The sequence below is a fragment of the Ostreococcus lucimarinus genome, chromosome 4 (genome assembly GCF_000092065.1).
Source record: "Ostreococcus lucimarinus CCE9901 chromosome 4, complete sequence".
Classification (NCBI taxonomy): Eukaryota; Viridiplantae; Chlorophyta; class Mamiellophyceae; order Mamiellales; family Bathycoccaceae; genus Ostreococcus; species Ostreococcus sp. 'lucimarinus'.
Window position 1 is genome coordinate 557,039 of NC_009358.1, and position 13,961 is coordinate 570,999.

The 13,961-nt window shown below is 62.2% G+C and overlaps 10 protein-coding genes across 10 annotated transcripts; 4 read left to right on the forward strand and 6 right to left on the reverse strand.

Annotated features, from left to right (window-relative positions):
* Nucleotides 1–501: 501 nt before the first annotated feature.
* On the reverse strand, nucleotides 502–1,392 carry OSTLU_15083 (predicted protein; the record flags this gene model as incomplete). Its single annotated transcript, XM_001417500.1, has 1 exon — nucleotides 502–1,392. One exon carries the CDS (start codon nucleotides 1,390–1,392, stop codon nucleotides 502–504), a length of 891 nt encoding a protein of 296 aa, XP_001417537.1.
* Nucleotides 1,393–1,846: 454 nt separating this feature from the next.
* OSTLU_36933 (predicted protein) lies at nucleotides 1,847–4,645 on the forward strand (the record flags this gene model as incomplete). The annotated part of the gene is made up of 1 exon (XM_001417244.1): nucleotides 1,847–4,645. The coding sequence occupies one exon, from the start codon at nucleotides 1,847–1,849 to the stop codon at nucleotides 4,643–4,645; it is 2,799 nt and encodes a 932-aa protein (XP_001417281.1).
* Nucleotides 4,646–4,710: 65 nt separating this feature from the next.
* On the reverse strand, nucleotides 4,711–6,612 carry OSTLU_92624 (predicted protein; the record flags this gene model as incomplete). Its single annotated transcript, XM_001417501.1, has 1 exon — nucleotides 4,711–6,612. One exon carries the CDS (start codon nucleotides 6,610–6,612, stop codon nucleotides 4,711–4,713), a length of 1,902 nt encoding a protein of 633 aa, XP_001417538.1.
* Nucleotides 6,613–6,693: 81 nt separating this feature from the next.
* OSTLU_12466 (predicted protein) lies at nucleotides 6,694–7,646 on the forward strand (the record flags this gene model as incomplete). Its single annotated transcript, XM_001417245.1, has 2 exons — nucleotides 6,694–6,720; nucleotides 6,858–7,646. 2 exons carry the CDS (start codon nucleotides 6,694–6,696, stop codon nucleotides 7,644–7,646), a joined length of 816 nt encoding a protein of 271 aa, XP_001417282.1.
* Nucleotides 7,647–7,843: 197 nt separating this feature from the next.
* Nucleotides 7,844–8,914, forward strand: OSTLU_92625 (predicted protein; the record flags this gene model as incomplete). Its single annotated transcript, XM_001417246.1, has 1 exon — nucleotides 7,844–8,914. One exon carries the CDS (start codon nucleotides 7,844–7,846, stop codon nucleotides 8,912–8,914), a length of 1,071 nt encoding a protein of 356 aa, XP_001417283.1.
* Nucleotides 8,915–8,944: 30 nt separating this feature from the next.
* Nucleotides 8,945–10,201, reverse strand: OSTLU_31250 (predicted protein; the record flags this gene model as incomplete). The annotated part of the gene is made up of 1 exon (XM_001417502.1): nucleotides 8,945–10,201. The coding sequence occupies exon 1, from the start codon at nucleotides 10,193–10,195 to the stop codon at nucleotides 8,945–8,947; it is 1,251 nt and encodes a 416-aa protein (XP_001417539.1). The 5' UTR covers nucleotides 10,196–10,201.
* A 99-nt stretch (nucleotides 10,202–10,300) lies between these two features.
* On the reverse strand, nucleotides 10,301–10,840 carry OSTLU_15089 (predicted protein; the record flags this gene model as incomplete). Its single annotated transcript, XM_001417503.1, has 1 exon — nucleotides 10,301–10,840. One exon carries the CDS (start codon nucleotides 10,838–10,840, stop codon nucleotides 10,301–10,303), a length of 540 nt encoding a protein of 179 aa, XP_001417540.1.
* Nucleotides 10,841–11,298: 458 nt separating this feature from the next.
* Nucleotides 11,299–12,597, forward strand: OSTLU_92626 (predicted protein; the record flags this gene model as incomplete). The annotated part of the gene is made up of 1 exon (XM_001417247.1): nucleotides 11,299–12,597. A coding segment is annotated over one exon (1,299 nt), but the record flags the coding sequence as incomplete, so codon positions are not given.
* Nucleotides 12,598–12,666: 69 nt separating this feature from the next.
* OSTLU_31253 (predicted protein) lies at nucleotides 12,667–12,870 on the reverse strand (the record flags this gene model as incomplete). Its single annotated transcript, XM_001417504.1, has 1 exon — nucleotides 12,667–12,870. One exon carries the CDS (start codon nucleotides 12,868–12,870, stop codon nucleotides 12,667–12,669), a length of 204 nt encoding a protein of 67 aa, XP_001417541.1.
* Nucleotides 12,871–13,151: 281 nt separating this feature from the next.
* On the reverse strand, nucleotides 13,152–13,952 carry OSTLU_12468 (predicted protein; the record flags this gene model as incomplete). The annotated part of the gene is made up of 3 exons (XM_001417505.1): nucleotides 13,152–13,597; nucleotides 13,690–13,777; nucleotides 13,929–13,952. The coding sequence occupies 3 exons, from the start codon at nucleotides 13,950–13,952 to the stop codon at nucleotides 13,152–13,154; spliced, it is 558 nt and encodes a 185-aa protein (XP_001417542.1).
* Between the last annotated feature and the right edge of the window lie 9 nt (nucleotides 13,953–13,961).

Genomic DNA, 13,961 nt, shown 5'->3' on the forward strand with positions numbered 1-13,961 from the left:
ATCGGCACCGCGTCATCGTACGCGAGCTCTTCCCTCGGCACCGCGTGCGCGCTCGCGAACCCGACGCTCGGTCTCGCTCGCGCGTCGCCCGCCGCCCTCGCGTTCGCCGCGCCCTCCCCTTCGCCTCGCGTTCGCGCGCGCCAATCGCCGCGCGTGCCGCTCGCGATCGCTCGGGTCCCTCGATCGAGTCCTCGCGCGCGTTCGGCGACGTCCAGAGCGCGCGCGCGCGCCCGCTCGGCGACGCGCGACGCGATTCGAGCGAACGAAGGCATGCCTCGTCGACGCGACGCTTATCCGGTCGCGCGGCGTCGCGCGCGCGCTTCGAGGCGACGGCGACGACGCGCGCGCGCGCGTCGCGCGTGTGCGCGTCCGTGCGGCGCGCGGGCGCGTCGCGGGCGAGTTGTGACGCCGATCGCGACGCCGATGGGACGATGAGGGGCTGACGCGAGGCGAACGCGCGCGCGAAGGCGCGAAGGCGACGAAGGCGAAGCGGCGGCGTGTCTATTCACGACGAACGAGCACGAAATCTAAAAACCTGCGCGGAACGTCGGCTTTGAACCTGTAGCCGCGACCGACGAGCACGCCCGGCGCGAGCGGGCGGATGTAATCGACCAAGGCGTCGAACGGGTAGAGCGCGAGGCGAGGCGCGGGCCAGGAGACGCCGCCGGCGCGGGACGCGAGAGGCCGCCGCGTCGCCAACACCGGGACGTCGCGGTAATCCAAAGATAAATCAGCGCGCTCGCCGGTGCCGGGAATCGTCACGGAGTCGTCGGTGAAGTCGTTGGAGGCGAAATACAGAGGAAGCAAGGCGTCGAGCGGGCCTTTTTTAATCGGCGCTCGACCGAGAAATCGTCGCGAAGCCGCGCTTCGCATCGGATCGTCGTCCTCGTCCACGTAAAACGCCTTGGCGAAGCGATTGAGGAACTTGGTCGGGAGTTTCGCGACGCGTCCTTCGAACACGCGCACGCCGTCACCGCGCGCATTCGCGTCGTCGTCGCCTAAAATCTCATTCGCCGCGTGAAAATCCTTCGTCGAGCCCGCGCTCGCGGCGCGCTCCGCGCGCGTCAACGCGTACCCCTCACCCGCGATCGTCCACGCGTTCTCGATCCCCGTCGACGACAGCGCGTCCATAAAAATCATCTTCTGCGCCGTCGTCATTCCCGCGAGCTCCTCGCGGACGTACGACGACGCGCGCGTCGCGCTCGCGCTCAGCGCCGCGACGTCGTAGCAATTCACCACCGCCGCCAATCGCTCGGCGCGTTCGCGCCCGTCCTCGTCCTCGTCCTCGTCATCGTCCTCGTCATCGCGTTCGCGCGACGTCGACGCGTCCGTCGCGCGCCGCGCGTGCCGCGCGCGCGCGCCGCGCGCCGCGCGCGCGCATCGCGTCGACATCGCGCGCGCGCGCGACCGCGCATCGCCGCGTCCGTCGCGCGCGTCCGGCGCGCGCGACGCGACGCGCGCGTCCACGGAAAACATCGCACCGCGACGCGTCGCGCGCGATCGCGCGCGTCGCGTCGCGCGCGCGCGCGCGTGTGATGCGCGCGTCGCGTACTGTTTACCCATACGCGCCCCGTCGACGTGGCATCGCGCGCGCCCTCTTATCCGCACACGCGCGCGCGCCGACGACCGCGCGCACGCCGACGACGGCGCGACACGACCGCGCGCGACGCACTCGACGATGTCGCGCGCGCTCGGCGCGACCGCGCGCGCGATGCGCGGCGAACGCGCGCGCATCGGCGCCGACGTCGAAGGACTGCGCCGCCGCGGCGGACGGGACGCGACGCGCGGCGCGCGACGCGCGGCGCGCGGGACGCCGACGCGCGCGATGTTCGCGGGATTCGAAAAGATGCTCAAGGGTGACCCGTCGGAGAAGACGAAGAAGCGGTACCAGGCGCGCGTGGACGCGGTGAACGCGCTCGGGGCGAGGACGAAGGCGCTGAGCGACGACGAGCTGCGGGCGAAGACGGAGGAATTCCGCGAGCGATTGCGACGAGGCGAGAGCGAGGACGATTTACTCGTCGAGGCGTTCGCGGTGGTTCGAGAGGCGGCGGATCGCGTGCTCGGGCTGCGGCCGTTCGACGTGCAACTCATCGGGGGGATGATTTTGCACGAAGGGCAAATCGCGGAGATGCGCACGGGGGAGGGGAAGACGCTGGTGTCGGCGTTGCCGGCGTATTTGAACGCGCTGAGCGGGAAGGGCGTGCACGTGGTGACGGTGAACGATTACTTGGCGAGAAGAGACGCGGAGTGGATCGGGCAGATTCATAAGTTTCTCGGGATGACGTGCGGGTTGATCCAGGCGGGCATGGCGGAGGAGGAGCGACGAGTCGGGTACGGAAGTGACGTGACGTACGTCACAAATTCCGAGCTCGGGTTCGATTACCTGCGCGACAACTTGGCGCAAAACACCGGGGAGCTGGTGCAGCGCGATTTCAACTTTTGTATCATCGATGAGGTTGATTCCATTCTCATCGACGAGGCGCGAACGCCGCTCATCATCTCCGGCGTGGCGGATAAGCCGAGCGAACGCTACATTCAAGCCGCAAAGATTGCAGACGCCTTCGAGAAAGACTACCACTACAAAGTCGACGAAAAGCAAAAGAGCGTGTTGTTGAGCGAAGAAGGTTACGAAGCGGCGGAAGACTTGTTGCAAGTGACGGATTTGTACGATCCGCGCACGCAGTGGGCGTTGTACATCATCAACGCCATCAAGGCTAAGGAACTCCAAAAACGCGACGTCAACTACATTGTTCGTGGCCAAGAAATTATCATCGTCGATGAGTTCTCTGGCCGTACTATGCAGGGACGTCGATGGTCCGATGGTTTACACCAAGCCGTCGAAGCCAAGGAAGGGGTGACGATTCAAAACGAAACAGTCACCATCGCCTCGGTGACGTACCAAGCCTTCTTCAAGTCCTACCCCAAGCTCGGTGGTATGACCGGTACCGCCGAAACGGAGATCACCGAGTTCAGTAACATTTACGAGCTCGAAGTCGCGGTCGTGCCGACAAACCGACCGGTCTCGCGGGAGGATTCCACCGACGTCGTCTTCCGCTCGGAAACCGGCAAGTGGAACGCCGTGCGCAAGGAAATCTCGCGCATGCACAAAAAGGGACGGCCCGTGCTCGTCGGTACCACTTCGGTCGAGCGTTCGGAGCAAATCGCAGAACTTCTCGACGAAGACGGCATTCCGTACGAGTTGCTCAACGCCAAGCCGGAGAACGTCGAGCGGGAGTCTGAAATTGTCGCTCAGTCGGGCCGCAAAGGGGCGGTGACCATCGCCACCAACATGGCTGGTCGCGGTACGGATATTCTTTTGGGCGGTAACGCCGAATTCATGGCGCGTCTTCGCGTTCGTGAGTCGCTCATGCAGCGCGTCGTCATGCCCGAGGACGGCGAAATCGCTTTCGAAAAGAAAGGGAACCTCGCCAAGTCGGGCGGGAACAAGTGGGCCGTCAAGGAAGGCTTGTATCCGTGCGAGCTCTCCGCGGAAACCGCGAAGATGCTCGGCGAAGCCGTCGACACTGCGTGCTCGGTGTGGGGCGATCGATCTCTCGAGGCTCTCGATGCTGAGGAACGCTTGTCCTTCGCGTGCGAAAAGGGTCCGTCCGAAGACGAAGCCATTCTCGCGCTACGCAAGGTGTTCAACGCGATTGAAGCCGAATACAAGGTGTACACGAGCGCTGAAAAGAAGGAAGTCCTCGGGCTCGGTGGCCTGCACGTGGTCGGCACTGAGAGACACGAGTCGCGTCGCGTTGATAACCAGCTCCGAGGTCGCTCAGGCCGTCAAGGGGATCCGGGAAGCACGCGATATTTCTTGTCACTGGAGGATAACCTCTTCCGCATCTTCGGCGGCGATCGCATTCAAGCGTTGATGAGCGCTTTCCGAGTTGAGGACATGCCTATCGAGTCCGGCATGCTCACGAACTCCTTGGATGAAGCCCAAAAGAAGGTTGAACGTTACTTTTACGATATTCGTAAGCAGCTGTTCGACTACGACGCCGTTTTGAACTCGCAGCGTGAAAAGGTTTACTTCGAACGCCGCCGAGCGCTCACCGCGAGCAGAGAGCAACTCCAAGAACAAATGCTTGAATACGCCGAGCTTACCATCGATGACATCGTGAACGCTAATATCGATACGTCGGAGCCTGTGTCCGAGTGGCCGCTTGAAGGACTCGTCGGCAAGTTGCGACAATACTGCTACTACTTCGGCGAAATCGATGAGAGCGACATTCGCCCCATCGCGGAGAAGGGTGGCGTCAACGCATTGCGCAATTTCCTCGTCAAGAAGGGTCAGGATGCATACATGACCAAATGCGGCGAAGTTGAGGCTACCGAAGCGGGGCTGATGATGGAAGCGGAGCGCTTCTTCATTTTGTCGCAAACCGACAATTTGTGGAAGCAACACTTGCAGGCTATCAAGTTTGTGCAACAAGCTGTCGGCTTGCGCGGTTACGCTCAAAAGGATCCTCTCATCGAATACAAGCTTGAAGGCTTCAACCTCTACACAGAGATGATGGCGCAAATCAGACGCAACGTCATCTACTCTGTGTACATGTTCCAACCGCAGCGTTTAGAACAAAAGGAAGAGGCAGAACTCGTCGGTGCGGGAGGCGATCAGAAGCCGAACTCGCGCAAAAAGTGAGCGCCAACGAAAACCCGAATGAATGAATTGTAGTGCTACGAACGAAATAACTAAAATACAAGCTGCTAATCAGTCTTGCGCATCACCGTCGAGTCGTCGCTGGCGAGCAAAATCTTGAGTTTGCGACTAATTTCTACGATTGCCTCGCGGCGCTTTTCTACAATCGGCGCGTTGGGATTTTCGTCCCTCTTCTTCTCTTCGTCGTCGTCACACGCACTGCCGTGCGCGTGCTCATCACGGGCGCGGGCCATGGTCGTGATAACGTCGACGACGTTTGCGTTGAGTGACTTGAGTGATGTCGTCACGTGTCCCTCATGTTTGAAAAGTTGTCGGCCACTCGCCTTTGCCGCTCGCTCGCTCGCTCGGGTTAGCAATAACCCGTCTCTTAACGCGTGCACGCTAGCTTCGTCGTCGAGTGTCGACGCAAATCTATCGAGACATTTCGCAAGATGTGACTCGGCATCTGGATCCCGCAACGCAATCTTCCACATTGCCCCGTGCATCGCGAACGTCCCGTCAAACGAGAACTCGGCGCCAGCCAAAGCCGTGCGCACACCTGAGACGCGACTGACGAACTCGTACACTCCATCGCACGCGAGCGTCGATAGCAGCAATGCTCGTCGAACGGTTTCAGCAAGCGGCGATCGATGTAAAGCGATGAAGATGTTCACTAGTGCTCGTAAACATCCAGTGCGCAGCAATCTTTCGCCCACATCCTTCACGACGACGGCGTTCGCATTTGTGGTGTAAAACGCGAGCAATAATGCGCTCAAACCGACTGTGTCCTGCCAATCTGGATCTTCCTTGCGTGCATCCATGACGCGCAGACTGTGCTCTAAAGTCTTCGTTACGACTGGGATTGCTCGGTGCACGTGTGCCCAAAGTTTACTTCTTGCCGAGGAAGCGCTGTTCTCCCCTTCGCCAAGTGCCTGTACACCCATCGTCTCTGCGCCGAGGCGCAAGCACAAATACGCCAACAGCTCCAACGCAATTCGGTGATCTTCAGTCTGCTCGTCCATCGCGTCGCTCTGTGCGAACTTGAGCGCATCAAGCGCGCGCGTCAAGCCCGCTTCGACGCCCAACTTGCCGCCCGCCGCGATGGCCCATCGCTCGCGCAGCGCGCGCAAGGGAATCGTTCGTAGCGCGCGCCTTTCGACGTCGCACGACGCGCACATCGCCTCGAATAAGTCCATCAATCCCGATGCGACGTCGAGGCGTTCCCAATCGGAATTCACTCCCACATTCGTCGACGTAGCGCCGACGCGCGCCGGCAGCAACTCGCTCATCAGACCGCGCAACTTGGCGTTCACGACCTCTCGTTTCGACATTTTCGCGTAACGCGCGTCATCTTTAACGGGCGAAAACCACGAGACGGTAGATTCCACCGGCTCCCACGCGTCGTCGTCGTCATCGCCATCTTCCCGAGGTTCCGAGACGATCGGCGCGTTCGCCGTCGCGCCGTTCGCGCCGTTCGCGAGCGTCTCGCGCGGCGCCTCCGCCTCCGTCTCCGCCTCCGCCTCGTGCTCCTCCGGCGCGTACGCCCGGAGCGCCTCGAACGCATCGTCATCGCTCATGCGCATCACCGCGCGCGGCACCTCGACGTACACCACCGCCCGCAAGTTCCGAAACGCGTCGCCGCGCGCGTCGTCGCCGTCCTCCCCATCGTCCCTCGCGTCGCTCGCGCCGCCTCCCTCTCGCGCGTTCCGCGCCAGCGCCCGCGTCAGCGCGAACGGCGTTCGCGCGAGCCCGCCGTCCGCGCGCGCGGCGTCGCGCATCGCCGCCGCGAGCGCGCGCACTTCGTCGTCGCTCACCAGCGGATAATCGAATCCCAACTTTTCGTGCGCCTCCCTCGCGAGCGCCGCGCGGCTCGCGCCGTCGCGCGCGTTCGAGGCGTTCGGGCGCGCGTTCGCCGTCCTCACCGCGTCCTCGAGCGCGCGCGCGATCGACGACGCCGTCGCGGCGTCCATCGCGCGCGCGAGTGCCGCCGCCGCACACGACGACGCCGCGACCGCACCGCGCGCGCGACCGGCGACGCGCGCGACGACGCCATGGCGCGGAATCAAGAGAAGGCGAATGTGCGTCGATCGGCGGGCGCGCGCGGCGGGCGCGACGCGCGCGCGAGCGCGCGCGCGACGCGCGCGACTTAGGTTGAAGGCGCGAACGAACGAACGAACGACTGACGACGACGACGACGACGACGACGCGCGCGCAGGGGATGTTTAACAAGTGGACGAGCGGGAAACAAGACGCGCTGCGCGGATCGGTGTCGCGCTCGCGGCCGTTTCACACGCACGCGGCGAAAGACCTGAACGAGGCGGATCGGTGGCGGAGCGACGTGCTGCGCGACGTCGGAAGAAAAGTGATGGAGATTCAGAACGCTGGTTTAGGGGAACATAAGATTCGAGACTTGAACGATGAGATAAATCAGTTGTTGAAGGAGAAGTGGCAGTGGGAGATGCGAATCATCGAGCTCGGGGGGCCGAATTACATCGCGTCGGCGCCGAAGGTGGAGGACGCCGACGGCGGCGCGGTGCAACCGCCGGGGACGGCGGGCGATAGGAAGGCGTACAAATACTTCGGTGCGGCGAAGAATTTACCGGGAGTGAAGGAATTGTTCGAGGCGCCCGTGACGAAGGCGGTGCGTCGAACGCGACACCAGATGAACCTACACATCGATAGCGGATATTACGGCTTCCGGGACGAGGAGGACGGCGTGTTGCTCAAAGACGAAGCTGAAGCCGAGCAGCAGCTGCAAGCGGCGGCGATCGAGCAGTACGAGACGGAACAAAAACTACGTGAGCTCGAAGGCGGCGGTGGTACGCGCAAAAAGGCGAGCACCGTCGCGGACGCGGGCCGACAATTCGTCGCGCACGTGCCGCTCGTGGACGAGGCCGATATCGAGCGAGAAGTGCTGAACCGCAAAAAGCAGGAACTGTTGGCCAAGTACGTCAGCGAGGATCTTCAGGCGCAGGAGGCGAGCGCAAAGACGATGCTGCATTGAGTCCCAACCGCGATTAGCCACGCAGTGGGTCTCCTTTCCTAGTAACAACCGTGTAAATTTGAAACGCGCGTCGCGCTGACAGAAACACTCCGTCGGACCGCGCGCGCCTGAGTGCGCGACGCATCGCCGGCGCGACGTGCGCGTCGCATCGCGCGCGCGCGAACCGACGCGTGCGCCCTCGCGTCGGCCGCGCAGCGATGCCCCGCCCGCCCGGGCGCCCGCGCAAAGCGACGCACGACGTCGACCTCGCGCGCGATTGTTGGGAGTTCATCTTTCGACGTTTTCTCGACAGCGCCGACCCGGACGTCGCGGTGCCGTCGCCGCCCGAATGCGAACCGCCGAATGCGAACCGGCTCGTCGAAGTCCTCGGAGGATTCCTAGACGACGATGAGGATGAGCGTTTCTGGCGAAACAGGCACCAGCACGAAGAGCGGGTGCGTTTCTGGCACAACAGGCGCCAGCACCGCAAGACGACCGCGAAACGCGTGGACTTTGTTCGAACGCAAGCGCGCACGCTGCTCGCGCTGCCATCGGTGAGCAAGACGTTTAAGGAGGTGTGCGATGAAGGTGGATTGTTTGCGGATATGTGCGATACTTTGTGGGCGCGGGTGAAGCGATTGGACGACAGCTTGGAGAATGGGGACAAACAAGCGCCGCCTACGATGACTTCGGCGCAGAAGTTGCGATTGTTTGAGGGCACGGGGTGCCAAAGCTGCGACAATCATCCGCTCATAAGCTTCAAGTGGGTGTTCTGGGGGTTCGGAGCGCGGCTGTGCCAGAGGTGCATGCGAGTGCGCATGGTGACTGAAGAGGTCCTACAGAGGGACCCGGATACGCTGCCGGAACACTACCGAGGTTTGCCATTCTCCAGCGATAGATACAGCGCATATGGAAACCCAGCTCCTGGTCGCAAGCTATACTGGCGCGCGGACGTGGATGAGCGAAAGTCTGTCACACGCGAGCGTCAAAAACGCCAGCGTGAAGCCGAGGAAAACGAAAAAAAATTGTTAGAGAAGCGAAAGCGAAAGCAATTCCGCGAGGAAAAGCTTTCTCAGCGCGATGGTGTACGAGAGCAACGGAAGAAGGATATCATTCACATGATGACGACGACTTTCGACGTGACTGAGGCGCAACTAGAAACGAGCGTATCGTATCGCAAGCACATCGCGATGGCGCGCCCGTTGACTGCGAGATTTCATCGCACGCACATGAGACAGATTTTAGATGAGCTTCCCGAGGAATGCCGAAGAAGACGACGCAAGAACTGAAAAGGAATCGCAAATGTAACAAATCAAATTCTACGCCAGACCAGCCAAACAATCAATGAGTAACGTGTAGCCCTCCGGAACGTCTTCGCCGTGATGCACCGCGCTTGCAATAACAGCTAATTCGTTGATATCGATGTGCTTCGCCAAGAACAAGAGTAAGTGGAAATCGCGCAATCGTTCTCCGTACGGTTTGTCTTTGCGCAATGCGTCCTTTAAATCGTCGACGGTTTGCACGGGATGCAAACGGTTCTCGACGGGAAACGTAGTTGAAATCGCGCCTTCGTGGTCCAAGATCGGCACGGTGACGAGAAACATGTCGTTATCAACTGCATTCACGTCGTTGATGCTCGGACCGTCACGCACGATGACCTCGTTCGTGAGCTTGGATACTCCCTTCAACTCGTCTCCATCCTCGTCGACGCCGCACTCACCGGTGAACCAACCACGCTCCTGAACCTTCATCGCCGCATCACTCAGCTGAAATGCCTCGAAAGACACCTGCCAGTTGTCGTCTTCGTCTTCGAACGTGCTCACCACGGCGGTGACAAACTCCTTGCCGAACTTTGACTGCAACCGCGCGACGCGCGACACCTCTCTCGCGCTCAGCGTAAAGTCGCGTTCATCCTTCGGCGTACTGATTATGCACCCCACACGGATCATTCCCAACGCACCCGCGAGCGCGTCCGCCTTTTCATCCTCGAGCGTGTCTTCCAACACCTCCACATCTTCCTCTGTGCCCTCTTGCTCTGGCTCGTAAATCGCGTCCACCCGAGTCTTCCCGTCGTCGTCTCGCGCGCCGTACAACCATCCGAACCTCACCTGTTTAAATCCCAACGTATAATTCACGTAGCTCTGAAACACATTCGCCGCGTTCGCATCGAACGACACGCTCACGCAGTGCGGCGCCTCTTGCCTTTCGATCCGTACTTGCGCCGCGATCATGTCGTCGACGGTCATCTTTCGTCCCGTGAGTCCTCTCGCCGCGTCCCGCACCGCCGCCGTCGTCTTCGTCGGCTCTCTTTCGCACCCATACATCAAGTGTACCACCGCCCCGTTCGTGTCGATTCCGCACGACGCGATCTTCGCCCTTCCGTTCGCCATATCTTTGAATTCTTCCGGTGTTTTGCTCGTCAGCACATCGAGCGACGTCGAGAGAATCTGCTCGTCTTTCGGCACTTTCAGCTCGGTTTCGAGGATTTCTTTGAGTTTCGCGACGGTGATGTCGGAGGAAGGGACCGTGATGCGTTCGGTACCGTCGCGCGTGCGCACGCGGACGATCATGGCGCGCGCGCGAGGGCGATGATGCGTCGATGTGTGGCGTTGGCAGCGCTTTCGGTTGGTTGGCCGCGCGCGAGCGAAGCGTTGATTTTTAAAGTAGACGTCGGATTACTTGACGAGATCGGTCCAGTCGTCGGTGCCGCGCAAATCGTCGACGTACTTGTCGACGTCCTTGATCCCTTTGTGAATCGCAGTGGCGGTGTGAATGGCTTCGTACGGGTCGCGCGGCGCGGGATCGAGCAAGGCCAGCGTGCATCGCCAGTGGGGAAACTTTTCGAGCCAACGCGGGATGTTGAATTTCGCGAGCGTATCGCGATCGTCGATGGACACGTCCTGACCGACGTGCTCGCGACCGATGACGTTATCGAACCAACGCAAGCAGAGCTCGTGCGCGGGAACGCCAGCCTTGGCCGCGAGCTTCCGCTTGACGTCCGCGGCGGTGTCCGCGCCGTCCGCGTCGACTTCGATCTCGTGCGTCTCCATCAAGTGCGCCAAGCTCGGCACGTTCGCGCTCGCGTGCGTGATTCGCAACCCAAGCGTGATCGTTCGTCGTTCGTTCGCCGTCACCGGCGCATCCGTCGTCGCCGTCGTCGTCGTCGACGCGTCTCGGTCGACATCGGCGTCGTCGGTTTTTTCCTCCGCAGTCATCGTTCGCGCGAGTCCTCGCGTCTCTATCGCTCGCGCGCGTCCGCGCGTCGCCGCGATGCGTCGTATTTATTTCTTCCGCGCGCGCGATCGAGTCGCCGGCGCCGCGCGAGCCGTCGTCGCGCGGTCGCGCGCGTCGCGGTGTGTCGTCTCCGCAAGCGTTTTTTTTTACGTTTTCCACGCGGAGACGACGCGGTCGGTCTCGACCGACGCTCGACCGCACTGACGCGCGCACCGACGCGCACTCGCGACGAACGCGCGACGGACGATCGCCGGCGGCGCGAAAACGCGACTCGCGCGTCGTTTACGCGCGCGCGCGCGGACGGGCGACGCGCGCGGGCGACGCGCGCGCGCATCCACGTGGCGGATTCGGAACCTTCGGAATGAATCCATTCCACGAAGACGCGTCGACGTTCGCGAGCGCGAGCTCGACCGCGAGCGTGGGCGCGAGTGATAACAGAGTGGACGTGCACGCGCTCGCGCACGATCTCGCGCGGGACGCGAACGTCGAGGATGGTCGGGTTTGGGGTCCACGCGGGGAACGGGACGACGGCGGACGGTTCGACGGCGGCGCGGAAGGAGGCGCGTCGTCGTACGATGATCGCGCCCAACACGAAAACGTTGAAGAACGGGACGTCGGTGATGCGCGCGCGCGTAAGCCGCGGGAGGTGAGCGCGGATGAGCGGATTAATGCGACGGCGACGGCGGTGATCAAGGCGGGGTCGAGCGGGCACTCGGTCGAAGCGTTCAACGGAAGCTCGGACGATATGGCGTTTAGCGATCGGCTCGCGGTGGCGACGGCGAAGATATCCACGCTAGCGGCGCAGCTGAAGGAGAAGACGGCGGCGGCGCGAGATACGCGCGCGAAGGAGAAGGCTCTAGGTGGTAAGGAGTTGTTGCGTCGGTTGCAAGAGACGGCGTCGAGTCAGAGCGCGCAGCGCGCGCCGGGTCTCGTTTCGTTGCAGTCCATGCGCAGAGGAGAAGGCGCGGCGGCACCAACTGTGGACGAAAGCGGAAAGGTCGTGAAGGGGATCGGGTACAAATTGAGCGCGGCGACGCGCCGCACGTCTCAGCGGTTGTTGCAAAGTTTCGGCACCGCGGAGAAGATGCGAGACGACGAGTTCAAGACTTTGTGGAACAGCGTGCAACAGCAGGAGTCCATCTTGAAGGAAATCGCGCAAGTGAGCACCGCGTATAAACATGCACAACGCGCGGTGTTCGATATGAGCAAGCGACTGGCCACACTTATCCGGAATTTGGTCGAAACCGGGGACAAGAATAACGTTTGGGACGGCGCGCCGACGGTGGCGAGAGAAGCCGCGTTGCGAGAGGCGTGCAAGATGGTGGATGTCGCCGACGCTCTCGTCGCGCGATGCACGCCTCTCACCGAGGAAGTGTTCGATTGGAACATTGTCGAACCCGCGGCGCACCGCTCGAAAGAGCTCCCGGCGTACAAGGCGTGCGTAGCGAAACGCGCGGCTTACATGCAAGACATGGACGCCTTCGACCGCCAGCTCGGCGCGTTACAGAAGCGCTCGCCCAAGAACGCCGACGAATACGCCGTCAAAGAAGAACAAGCGCGCCGCGCCAAAGAGCGCTTCCAGGATTTCAGCTCGAAGCTCGTCGAAGAGCTTCAAATCGTCGACGGCACGCGATACGAGATGGCGTACTCGATCGCCCGCGGGTTCGCCAACGTCCAATGCTTCAATCTCGAGCGCCAACTCGACGTCGCTCGAACGCTCCGCGGTGGTGGTCAGTAGCAACAACTCGATGCGACTCTAGCGCGCGTGTATAAGCTCCCACTTCAATCAATTACAAACATCGTCGCCTCACTCCGTCGCGTCCGATCCCGCGCCTTTCCGCTTCAGCCCAAACTTTTCCACCAGCTCGAACGCCTTATTCAGCACCTCCGTCTCCGCCGCGTTGAGTTCGTGAATCTCATCCACGACCTTATTCATCGCTCGATCGCGCGCGCGAGGGTCCAGCACGTCGTCCTCGTCGCTCGGGAACCCAGCCTCGGCGAACTCGAGCATCGCCGCGCTCGGCTCTGCCCCCGCCTCGTTCGCCGCGTCGGCGCCGTCCGCGTCGCTCGCGCGACGCGTGATGGCGACGCGCGCGCGCGCGCGTTCGACGCGCTTCGTCGCGCGCGCGTGCGGACGCGCGATGGGGGCGAGCGGGGCGAGCGCGCGGGCGAACATCGCGTGTCGAAGTGACGAGTGACGTCGGTCCGTCGGTGGGTCGAGAAGTCAAATTCTAAGTGCTATGCGTCGTGACGTGTCTTCGTATCGCGTCGCGCGTCGGTGAGGCGCATCGCTCATCGCAGGCACGATGAGAATCGGTGCTGGCCCACGTACCCGCCCTGCATCGCGCGCCGGACGTTCATCGCGAAATTCTGAGGCGTGCGCGCCAAATCCTCCGCCGCCTCCTTGTTCAGAGGATCGTCCGGATTCGGCTCGCTGAACAGCAGAGACAACCCGAAGATGACGCTCGAGATCGACAACACCGGTTTCCAATCCTCTCTCAAAATGTTCAAGCACACGTTCCCGTCCAAGTCAATGTTCGGGTGATACACCTTGCGCTCGCATCGCACCTTCGGCGGTTCGTGCGGATACATCGTCGGCACCGCGAACGAAAACTCAAACGTCCCACCGCGATAGTACCCCTCATCGGGTTTAATCGCGATGACAAAGTTCAACAAATCATCCTTCCCATTCGGGAACGCTATCGACATCGTCCGCGGAAGCGCGAGCTCCGATATGTCTGCGTTCGTTTCGTTCGCGCGCGCGCGTCAGTCGTCTCGCCGTCGTCCCGCGTCCTCGCGCTTCCCCCGTTCGCGTCGCCGTCTCGCGCACCTTTCGCCACGCGAACCTCCCCGCTGCTCTGTCTCGACGTCGTGCCTCCGTTCGCCTCGCGTTCGGCCGCCTCCTTCTCTTGTTTCGCCTGTCGTCGTCGTCGCGCGCGCGTCGCGTCAGTCCTTCGTCGCATCCTTCGTCGCATCCTTCGTCGCGCGCGTCGCCGCGCGGTCGTTCGTCGCGCGCGTCGGCGTCGCGGTCGCGCGTCGCGCGTCGTCGTCCTCGCGTCGCGCGCGCACCTTGACGGAGAACAGCTTGATCATCGCGCCCTC